The 12,288-nt window shown below is 45.6% G+C and overlaps 1 protein-coding gene across 3 annotated transcripts in view; it reads right to left on the bottom strand.

Moving 5' to 3' along the window:
* Positions 1 to 12,288, bottom strand: part of TENM4 (teneurin transmembrane protein 4) — a 2,309,694-nt gene that overhangs the window by 38,009 nt on the left and 2,259,397 nt on the right. For all 3 annotated transcript variants that reach the window (XM_081155445.1, XM_081155446.1, XM_081155447.1), the window contains 2 exons: positions 7,074 to 7,306; positions 3,404 to 3,558 (listed from right to left, as the gene is read on the bottom strand). In XM_081155445.1, coding sequence (XP_081011571.1) covers positions 3,404 to 3,558; positions 7,074 to 7,306 — 388 coding nt within the window. The remainder of the gene's footprint in view (positions 1 to 3,403; positions 3,559 to 7,073; positions 7,307 to 12,288) is intronic.

Here is a 12,288-nt window from a genome sequence, read left to right as displayed (position 1 = left end):
CCCTCTGTCCTCACAGAACAGATAGATAGCCTGAGGCAGGGCAGAGCCATGGGGCAGGCGGCTGCCTTCACACTGCCCGGTGCTCTCTGCAGCACAGAGGCCCAGCAGCCTTCAGCTGCATCAAGAACACAGTTTACTCTAAAGTGACAGGGGAATTTTCAATTTCCTAAAACCCATTTCTTGTCAACACTCGCTGCTAAATATTGTATGCCCTCTGGTCCTGTGGCACCTTGGGGACCTGCTGGCCCAGACCTTTCTGCCTGTCATTATGATGAAGAGATGGCTCCCTGATGAGTGGGTAGGGAGGGAGAAGTGGGAGCGGGGGGGGGGGGGGGGGGGGGGAGGCTGCGAGGAAAAAGGGGAAGGGAGGGAAGGGAGAGCGCTTTTCTGTTCTCTCCTTTACACCTGTGCGCACAATGGTGCCTGGGAAAGATGGAGCAATGCTCTTGGAGTCAGTCCTGGCTGTCACGGTGCCTGAGTGATGTTCTGGACCAGACCAAGGACCAAGCTTCTCTGATCTCACCTCCCTATTAGTGATGATCATGCTGAGGCTTCATTTCTCACCACCCGAATGGAGGGAGGAGCCACCATAATCCCGTGGTCCCTCCAGCTCCCACATTCTCTGGTCCTGAGGGGGCATGGAGCCCCTCTCTCCTGTCCTCTCAAGCATGCTGTGTCTTTATAAAAGCACTCTGAGTTGATTGCCTTGTTGCAGAATGATTTGCTTCAAAAAATGGATTGTCAAGTGAATGAACAAATAAATGACTGCAAATGGTATAGAAAGAGGGAGAGATTTGGGGCCAGGACACCTCACTTCCTCTCTCAGCTCCACAATTACTACAGGTGTGATCTTACTCAAGTTACTTAACACTCTGAACTGTTTTCCCCACATGTATATGCAGGTAATAAATATTACATAAAGTAATTGTGAGAATCAAACAAGACAATGAATGTACAAGGCAGTTCCTTGCAAATTATAAAGAGAATGAATATTTACAGCCTATTGCTAGCTGGCAGGCACTGTGCTAGGCAATTGATGTACATGATTTGATTAAAAAAAATCATTTCCACAACCCTGGTGGAGCCTAGCACAGGGCTCTGCATTTATAACTGCATTTCCTGTCTTTCCTGTCATCAAGCCTCAGTGTATTGATCTATAAAATGGGATAGATACTATCTACCTCTTGGGATTATTGTGATGGCTAAATAAGAAAAGTGAAGTAGTACTTATCTCTGTATCCCCATTTCTACCTGTGCCCAGCGCATAAGTTCTCAGGAAATAATTGTGGACCCTAAGTACGGAGTTATCCTCTGTGTCTGTGGTGGTCACAGCCTGCTGAGCTGAGAACTAATCTCCTGTTTTGAACAGGTGACATCTGTCCCTTCTGTACTCCACGCCCACCTCTGGTTTCTCCTGGGGTCTGGTTTTCCTCTCCTGCCACAGGAGCTGGTCTGAGTTCCTTGGTTCTGCCCTTCGCGCTCTTGTCTCTGGCTGTGTTCTTAGCTCTCTGGCTTCCCTCTCTATTCCCCACCCATGGCCGGTAAAGTAGCTGGGTGTTTGTAATAGAGGGGGCTCTCAGGACGAAAGCCCATATGTGTCTTTAAAAACATATGCCTGTGTCTGAAGAGCTCGGTAAAAAGAATTCCACACTTAGATTCATTCCATGCTTAGACCAAAGTAGTGAGGACCAGGGAGATAGAGATCTCTTGTCCAGGATTTCTGAATCAAAGTGTGGGTTCCCCCCACTCTGTTATATGCCAGTTGTCTTCCAAGTCTTTGATCTGGCTGCTTGGCAATACCTCTATCTAAAGTTAAACAATTTTCCAAAGCATGGATTGAAAATTTTCCGCATCCGGTGCTGGCTGGTGGAGAGCCCATTTTGGGAATTGAAATGCTTGTACGCATATCCTCAGGCAGTGGCAGCTTCCTGCCTGGGTAATCCAGGCTTGCTCACAGGCTGGCGGGAAACTCTCCAGCCAGCAAGGGGAAGCCCGCCAACCTGGGAAGCTGAGTGGCAGAGAACAGGTTCCATTCTGGAGCATGACAATCACATCAGCTGGTGCAGAGGGAAATTATACCAGCATCTGACATGGATATGGCATGGGTGCTGGGTCTGCTGGAAGCAGCTCTGGGGCTCTGGGAAAGGGGCTCTGTGACCCACATCAGTAACAGAGGCAGGGGAAAAGGGCCTGTGTGTAGGCTCCCCTAGAAGTGAGGGGGTTAAAAAAGCTAAATGTGGCTATTGCTGACACCATTTTGCAATTTAACGTAACTCCAGCCTCCTGTTTCCTTGGTTTTGCTAATGTTGGCAAGATGGATGTTCACTGATTTAACACTGGCCAGGCCCTGCCAAAGGATCTAGTAACAAAGGACACATCCCTTATCACGTCATTGCAGGACAAATTACAGGCATGCTGAATAGCCAGTCACTTGTGTCTTCCTCTGGTCTGCATGAGGTTCCTGTGCCCACCTGCTAAGGTCCAGACTCTTTGGTGTGATAGGTACCCCACCAACTGGCCCTAAATCATGCTTCCAGCTTCCACTCCCGCTACCATTTCCTTACAAGAACACTGTGCTCAGGCATTCAATCCTCCAGTGCTCACTGAACACACGAGGCCCATTAACACCTTTGTATCTTCACAAAGGCTGTCCCTTCTGTGAGATGTCTCTCTTCTTCCTCGCCACCCAGCAAACCCCTATTCAACCTTCAACACCTAGCACAAATGTCACCTCCTTTGAGAAAATGGGCACTAAAACTCCTGCTTATTGATCATCTCGGAAGTGCCACGCAGTTCTAGGGACCCCACAGGCACTGCTTTATGTGTTCTTAAAGCTATCCTGCCAGGCCGATGCCAATTATTTCCATTTTACAGATGTGTAAAATGAGGCTCAAAGGACCTCAGAAACTTGTCTCAAGTTACTCAGCTAGTGAGAGGCAAAGCCAGGATTCAATCATTCAATCAGTTAATACTGGTTGTGTTCCTACTGTGTACCAGGCACCCTGGTTATAGCAGGGTAAAAGATGGACAGAATTCCTGTCCTCCTGTAGCTTACAGCCTAGAAAAAGAGCAGACAATGTACAGGTAATTGTGCTTCCAAAGAGGGAAGTCAGATGGCCATGGATTTAAATTCACACTGTGTGAATCTCTGCTGCTTTTGAGGCTACCTGGGACAGCTTCCCTCTGTCACCCACTTGTAACCCCTGATGGTGAACTCTCAGAGCATGAAGCTGCGCCCTACTCATCTCAGTGTCCCGAGTGTTCTGCACAGACCCAGCACCAAGAGTGTGCTCTTAAAAGGCTTGTGTGGTATAAAGATGGGCGGCCAGCAGGCCACCTGGCCACCAGGTGAGAGGTCGAGCGTGTAGACCCAGGGCCCTGGCAGACGAAGCTTTCTCCTTACCTGAGAAATATCCATGACAGAATCACAGCTGAGGGGCCGGGCTGAAGTCAGGTCATTGGAGCCCAGAAGGGTGGAGATGACCCCATTCTGGTCAATACGTCTGATCATGGTGCCATCCACGAAGTAAATCAGCCCAGACTTGTCCACTGTGATGCCTGGGGCAGAGAATTCAGGGTTAGAGGTGGTGATGACCCACCTACTTGTGGAGCCTTACAGGCTGACAGAGAACCTCCCCTCCATGATTTGATTAGATCTTCTGCACATCAATCATTCCCCTCCTAAAGATGAGGAGCCAGATGAGCCAGAGGTGTGGAGTGGCTTGCTCAGGGTAGGGACCAGAACCCAAGTCTTGAGACTCTGCAGGGCTCTGGTCCTTCCACCTTGCTGCCTCTGGGGATTTTTATGTATCACCTGAGCCATCCACGAAAACTGGACTTGTCACTTCTGGGGGCTTGTTAAGCACTAGAGGTGGTGGTAAGGAGGATCTTTTTTCAATATCAAAACTGTGAATTATTTAAATAACCTATGTCTGAAGACTTAAAATTATACTAATCAAATCTCCTTTCTGGTAACAATTTTTCTTTTCTTCCAAGATAATCATCCTTTATGCTTTTCCATTCTATTACTATTTAGTTCCATTGGTCATCACAGAAGTATAGAGCCCAGAAAAAGAATCCTGCGGATTTGTGTAGAGAATATTGGTGAAGTTAATTTCTTAAAAAGGCACATTGATGAGAGGAGTCAAAATTATTACTCAAAATCACCTGCTCTGTTTGCTAGACTGTGCCACCCTGCTGACTTTCCCCCTAACCAGCCGTGTGACGGAGGGCTAGTCCCTGGAAGGCTCTGCACTTGCGTTTCAGTTATTAAGTGGAGGGATTGTTCTAGATCTGTACTTCTCACTCCTGGATGTGTGTGTGTGAATCTCCTGGGAGCTTGCTAAAACACACCCCCAGGCGACTGTTCAGAAAATCTCAGTGGAGCCTGAGCATCTCTGTGGTTTTGATAAGCACCCTGGGTGACAATGACACAGATCAAAGTTTGAGAACCTCTCTAGTAAACCAGTACAGTACTTCTTAACCAGTGATATGCAGCAGGATTACCTGAAGAGTTTTTTCAACATGAACCTGCTTGGTCTCACTCTTGGAAATACTGACTCAGGGTGTGGCTGGGACTAGGACCAAGGCTTGTTTCAAGAACGCTCATGGGTGACACTGACTTCCACCTCAGGGCCAGAATCACAGGAGTCAGACACACCCCTACCAAATGGAAGACTGCTCAGGGGTGCTGGGGCTGAGCCACAGGTCAGATGTGTCCCCGAGGGGCACAAGGTCTAGACAGAAGGCTCAGGAATGAGTCAGTGTCCCGTGGAGTGCGGCTAGGGAATGAGAGAAGCCTGAGGAGGTTCATGAAATAAAGGAGATTCTAGTCAGTTTTGTTCTGTTCGGTTTTCTCTGGGGAAGGAACTTAAAGAAGGGTCAGAAAAAGCTTCACAGAGGTGGGGACACTTGAAGTATAAAGCTTTCCTGTGGTATAACTTTGGGTCACTTCACTTCCAAGTCTCAGTTTTCTCATCAATAAAATGGAGATAATAACATCTGACTTGTAATAGTTAGCTCTCAATAATGGTTAGTGACTTATGAGAACGTGACCAGCACTTCAAGGCCCTTGCTCTCAGGGCCCACGTGTCTATGACAGGTCAGAGGGGGTTTTAGATACCAAGGGACTCTGAGAGATCAAAACCCACTGGAGCAGTAGTTCCTTCCTCCCCCTCCTTAGGCTGTTCAGGGCTGGAGCACGATTTAACACAGAAGACCAGGCAGCCTCAAGGCGGGGAAGACTCTCTTTGGTCCCTGCCGAGAATGTAAATAAATTACATTCTTCAAGTTCCGAGACAGGAGTTTTCTTATCTGCCTGGCTATGCTGTCTCTCTCTTTCATCTGCCAGGACTGATGAGTGCTCCATGAACAATTGGGTTTCTTGTTTACAAAGTTGGTTGCACAGGCTAATAGAAGTAATCTGTCCTCTAATTAATTACTTCATTTTTCCTTCTTTTGTTGTGCTAAATAGGTGAACATCTTTTCTTCTCCCTGTACAAAGTGTCTGCATATTGTGGCACCCTTGTCATTTCTATCTGGGTTAATTACAGGCTTTGGGGAAATTTTACTGTCACTATCTGTGTATGTGTGTGTGTGTGTGTCTGTGTGTCTGTGTGTGTGGAGGGTGGAGAACACACGTGTGTAGAGGAACAATTTTCATCTGGTGTGCCGTGAGAATTTTTAAAACATGCAATACCTGACTATTTAGTCAAGGGCATGGACCTCTTTTCCCTTAGATTGTCAAATGAAAAAATGACAACAGCCAACACAACAATAGCCGTCTGCCCAGTGTAAATGAGTCAAAATGATACTTTTTTTTGTCAGATAGGCAAAAAATATATTTTTTGGTGTGTGGCAGAATTTTAGTGATTAGTTCAGGTGTGCCATGAGATGAAAAAGGTTGAAAATTGCTGGTGTACAGCAACTGAGAAAGATCTGGAAAGAGTAAAAATTTTTAGGAAAAAAAGCCCTGGATTTAATTCATAGAGTAAAATGTTGCAACTGAAAGGGGTCTCAGCAAACATGTAGTTCAATCTGCTCATTTACCAATGGGGACACTGAGGCCCAGAGGAGGAGGTCACAGAGCCAGGGAGTGGCAGAGCAAAACCACAATGCGGTGTCCCTAAGTGCAAGCCGTTTCCACTCTATGTGACTCTCTCAGTATTAGGAAATCATATTTAGGAGGAAGATTAACCATAGATGTCACAATATTTATCTTAGAGTTACCACCTGACCACTGCAGGTATGTAGTAGACATACACGATATTATATAGGTCACTGGCTTTAAGGTGAATGACAGGTACCTGTTGTTGATGATGGCTTCTTCTCCACAAAGCCTTCCTTCCTAGTCTCCTAGGCACAGGGGCCTCTCAGCTTTGGACTCCCATGCACAGTTCTTTCTCCTTGCTTTTTAGGAAGCACTTCTCCCTCTCTCCCATGTCAGAGCAATTCACATTCAAGTCTCATATTTTTCTGCTACAATAAACTTATCTATGCAACCATAGTGCACTGCATAATCAGTAAATACTTGATGAATAAGTGAATGAAAAATTATGATTGTATGAAGGGGTCCAACTTTTTGCAGGACTCAAATTGAAACTATAGTACATGAACATGTGCAGAGACAATACACTGCAGTGATTTTATAAAATAGTAATGTGAGAGACAGCATAAATGTCCGACATTAGGGGATGGGTAACTAAATGATGGACCATCCATTTGATGGAAGACCATGTAGCCATTAAAAATCAGTACAAAGGCTAACGACATGGAGAATGTTGATGATTTACCAGTTAGGAAAAAAAGTAGGTTACTACAAGTTTCTTTAATGTGATCTCACTTTATTTTTGGTGACTATATATGTACCTTCACACTTAGAAAACAGAGTAGGAGGGGAGATAGGAAATGTCAACTGAGAATATTTCTGGCAGGTAAATTACGATAATCTCAACTTTTTTCCATAGAGTTCACGGTATTTTCCAATTTTTTCACAATGATAAACACGTATTTCTTTGGGAAATGAAAAACACCCCATAAATACTACTGAAAGTGTTTGAAAAGAAAGGCCTTACCCCTGGGGTTGGTCAGTGTGGCTTCCGTGGCCTTCCCACCATCCCCACAGCGTGTGTCATCAAAGGGGAGGCACTGGTCACCTGTCCCTGCGACCACCTCAGAGTTCTTGACGAGGTCCTTCACCACCGTGGTGGACTTGATCTTGAAGACCCGCCGACTATTGGTGTCGGAGAGGAAGACAGCCCCGCTCATAGGGTCTGTAGTCAGGTAGTATTTATGCAATGGACTGTGACTGGAAAACAAGGACATGACAACTGGCGGTTGGTGAGAATTTCTTTTTTCTTATCTGGTAACCTGACACATATTAACTTAAATCCAAGCCAAAATGTCTTATGTGGATGATGTCCCCATTTTGAGTGAGAGTCCCCAATTTTTCTGACTCCAGTGGTTGGTCTAACTCTCCCTCCCACACACCTACTGTCAGTGATTGCCATGCGTAGCCCCAAGGCATGCCCATATCAGGTGCTCAATACGTGTTTTCTTAAAATGATAACCCATGAGGCTTACCATAAGTGGTCTGTAAATCTGAGCCAGAAACAGGAAAGGGCTTGACTTTAGAAACACTTAAAGAGTTTGACACACAAACTCTTCACCCACAGAATTTTTACAGCAGCCATAACCCTTCTTGGGACTCACTGATAAGACCCTGGCCAGGCCTGACTCCCAGCCAGCATCAACACAGCCTTCATTTGACACTCATGTTATACTTATCAGGAGCCCAGTCGTCTCCTTCTTGCAGTCAGATATAAATGAATTAGAGGATTAGTTTGTAATTTGCGGCAACGTCCAGGGAAAAATAAACAAAACACAGGAGCGGTGCTGATGATGATTCTGCTTCTGGAGACCAGCTGTAAAGACGAGGCTGTGCTAACAGGAAAGTGCAGTCAGACCGCGCTGCACACAGGCATCGCAGAGATGAGGCACTGCCTCTGGGCACAGGGAAAGAAAAAAATGCACCGTGTTGGAATCAAATCAGTCCGGATTCTAAGTCTAGCTCTGTTATTTCCAGGTTCTGAAACTTGAGCAAATTAGCTGGCCTCCTGAGCCTCAAGTTTTCTTCATCTGCAGAATGGGGATGTTAACAGCTATCTGGCCAGTGTATTGTGAAAATTACATAAAATCGTATGTGACAAATCTTTAGCATAACACATGGCACATCTAGGTACTCAGTAATCATAATGGTTGTTTGAATGACTAGTCATTATGTCTGCTTTTGCACTTGGAGAGGACTACAGAGTAAGCATCTCTTATTAAGCTTGAATTTTGCTATCACGTGGTACTGATTTATAAGTTTGTCCAAGCCTAGGCCACATTGGAGTTGGACTCATAACTCCTGGGAAGCTGTTTTCAGTTCCTGGGCATGGCCTGATAATCCCCAGGCCCTCAAACTGCATCTCAATATTGAAAGCACCCTCCAAGTCTCATGAAATGTCCCTGAGATTTACCCTATCATGCAGCACAGATCTAGTCTTTCCAGAGGACATTGATTCTGACTAAATAAAGTACACTGACTGTAGGTTCCGCTCTGCAGTGCTTGGGCAGCCTTGATCTTTCTGCGTCCCTGATGCTAGTTGTGAGTTGGGGGTGATTCTTTCATTCCTTCGTGCATCACTCATCATAAACTCGTGCTATCCACCTTGGCTGGAAAATGAGTTCCTGAGGGAGTGTGATGAGGGCCCTGTCCACTTAGATTAGCCCCCTGAGCCCCTGGCTCATGTCTTCCTGCGCTGCGAGAAGAGGTGCCTCTCACGTGGTTCCTCAGATGGGGGAATTCCAGCAGCAACTGGCATTGGCAGGGCTGTTCCAGAGTCTCCAAAAGCTGTGGCCCCATCTTTTATGCCCAAGGACAAACTTGAGTCTGGCAGTCACTTAAGTGTAGAGGGAAAGAGCATCTGCTTTGAACCCATAAGATGTGGAGTCTCATTTGAGCAAGTCACCTAAACTGTTCAAGCTGTAGGTCCCTTAGCTGACACATGATTAAGTCCCTGCTCTGCTTTGCTCACAGGCTCGTCATTAGGATCAAATGAAATTATACATCTCAACAGCCCTTTCCAGTTGGCGAGCTCTTGCACAGTCTACAGCTCACTTCTTCCTCATGCCACCTGCAAGGGGAGCAGCACCTGGAGCTGTGCCAGGAGCAGAGCCACTTGTCCACAGAGCACAGCTGCAGGGACAACTGTCCCTGGTATAAAAACATCGGCTACCACCTCTGGGTGCCTATTCGGCCCCGGACACTGCTAACACTTTACACGCATGACCTCATGTTCCTCACAATTAACATATAAGGCGGGCTCTTTTTTTCTTCTTTAAAAAAGTATTTCAGAAAATAGACCAAGACAAGTGAAATGACTTGACCAGGGCCAGAAACTGCTAAGTGATAGGATGGATTTCCAACTTCCACCTGCTTGACTCCAAAGTCTCGTTCTTCCTACTTTCCTGTGCTGCTTCCCAGGGTCCAGAAAGCTCCACTGCCCTTCTTCACAGGAGCACCTGCTCATCTCCTGAAACTGAGCTGGAGCGTCAGCTCATCTGTCACGCTGTTCCTGGATTCCTTACCCTCACTGGTAGAACTGGCTACTTCCTTTGCTCTGTTCTCACTAGACCTTAAGCAGATTATACTTTTAGTACCTCTAGCACCTTAAGACACTTTTCTATTTAGAGGTCTGTCTCCTCACTGACATCTTGAACTAACTCCTTAAAGGCAGGGACTGGCTTTTAGTTCCTGGTGCTTAGTCCTAGGCTGGTGCAGAGGGTGTGTTCTAGAAAGGTCTGCAGAATATGAGAATTCATGAATGAATGACCACCTGCCTCTCTGGTAGAGTACACAGGAAATAGCCACTGCTGAGGATCTCAGAGTGATGGTCCTCAAACATGGACACATGGAGGGGTCTGGGCATCTGTACCTTTAAGATGTCTTCAGGTGACTCAGAGGCACAGTCAGATTTGGAAACCATGGCCTTAGGCCAGTGCTTTTCCAACATCAGTGTGCATATAAATCACCAGGAGGTTTTGTTAAATTGCAGATTTCAGTTCAGCGGTTCTGGTTCTCAGAGAATGCCAAAACCACAACTTCAAGTAACAAGGCCTTAGATACTCTGCCAGCCATGAATGCATGAGATGGCCAACAGCTGAGACCCTTGGACCAATTCTGCGGCAGAGATGTGTCTGGTCAAGTTTGGATCCTGAGCATGGCTGAGAACAGGGCATGGTCACAACTCTGTTTCCAGGCTCTGCCATCGGACACACACTCTTTTCTGCTTCCTTAAACATGACCTCTGGAAGCTATGTAAAACCCTAGGCTACAAGGGTTTCATTCCCGAAGTTAATGAGCGGACATCACGCCCACTCTGCCCTCTTTCTGGACGGTGTAGGGAACTTCCTAATAGGAGCTGTGAGCCCAGGAGTCTCTTGACATGAAAGGCAATCTAGTCCCTGCTTCTGAGTGGGAATTCTCTCTTTGTCTCAGAGTAAGGCCTGCCTTGTGCAAAGGAGCATCCTTTGGCCACACCTGGTGGCAGCCCTGGCAGAACTTGGTTCAATGGTTCTTAGAACCAGTGGGAAGAGCTTGAGTACTGGAGCCACACAGACGGGGATTCAAATACCAGTTCTACCACCTACTTGGTAGGTGACCTTGGGTAAATCACTTCATTATGCTGAGCCTCATCTGAGAAATGGGGGTAATCACATCTACTTCAAAGAATTATTTAGAGGACAAAATTGTATAAAGAATGTAAATCTCTGGGCATGGTATCTGTTCCATTAAAAATAAAAATGCCCAATAAATGGCAGCTGGTCACCATGAGAAACCTCCAGAATATTTGTTATTGTATAATGGAAAAGCCAAGTATGGCAGACTTAACACTGTCCTGTCTGTTCTATTTCCTGGGGCAGTTAAGGACTTTGAGTTAACAGAATATGTACAGCTGGAACTAATGGAGATGAATTCAAATGTACTTCTGGAACAACAACAAGCTTCAAACATTCCTCCATGACCCTAGGGAAGAGACCTGGAGGAGATAAATATCCTTGTCTCCTAATGGGGTCCATGGAGGAAGATTCCCAAAGGATCAGGGGTCCCTGGGCTGTGCATGCCCAGCATGGTGGGCTGGCACTGATGCTGAAATGGGGAGCACGCGTGCAGGCCAAGAGCACCAGCCTGAGCCAGAGGCTATTTATTCCTGGGAACAGAGGAGACAGTAAGTGCTCACGGATAAAGAGGACAAGAGTTTGGAATTTTTTTAACCCACTTCTGACATTAACTGATGGGGACATGAAGGCCGAGAGGGAGGAAGAGGGCTGTCGATAACCAGATGCCAGTTAAAATCAGGGCTAGAACCCAGGTCTTCTCACTCTGGCTTGACTTAAGAAAACAGAAAGGAAGAAAAAAATTCCTTTATTCCTTCCCACTTTGGTTCACTTTAGAAATTGTTTTTATAGCATGTGTGAAAAACAATGAATTGAGAGAGGCCAGGAAACTGGCTTTGAAATCATACCATGGATCTATCAAAAGATCGCTAAACACAAAAGGCACCAAAACCACAACACTCTCAATTACAGGTGATGAGATTAAAAACCGGGAAAGCTAAGTGACCAGCCCAAGGTCACTCAATGAATGCAGAGAAAAGATGGACAAGCACCTGGCCTCCTGGCTCTTCCCAGCGAGGTCTCCCTGTATCCCAGCTGTGTCCGGGCGGTCACCACCACTGAGTGAAGGTTTAAATGTTAAATGCCAGGTTTTCAACAAAGATCTTCCTATGAAATGTACTTCTGTGTTTTCTGTAAAACTGAACTTGAGGGCACATATCAATACATAGTTCAGTATTATCCATACAAAGCTCACTGGAAATCTGTTTTAGATTTCAGTGTCAGGAAAAAATATTCCTCCTCTGAGAAGTGAACATATTTTCCCATTTCTGATCATGCAAACCATGAAAATAATTATGTTTCCCTGTTTATTCTGGCTGCCAGGAGGTTCAGAGCCTAATGTGATATATGATCACATATATGTTTCCTTCTTTTTTCTTCTGTTCCCAAATTCTATTTAATTTACTTTAATGTGTGTGTCTTTGGTTGTCAAGTGGATTGAATTCCTTTTTGGGGGAAGATGGAGACATCATCATCATCTTCATATAATTGTTATGATAATGTTAAAAAATAATATACTGTATTATTATTACCATTTAATAATAATATTATTATTACCATTTAAGAATA

This window comes from Miniopterus schreibersii (genome assembly GCF_964146895.1).
Source record: "Miniopterus schreibersii genome assembly, chromosome: 12".
Taxonomy (NCBI): Eukaryota; Metazoa; Chordata; class Mammalia; order Chiroptera; family Miniopteridae; genus Miniopterus; species Miniopterus schreibersii.
The sequence above is the reverse complement of the archived record's forward strand: the minus strand, read 5'-3'. Positions and strand labels throughout refer to the sequence as shown.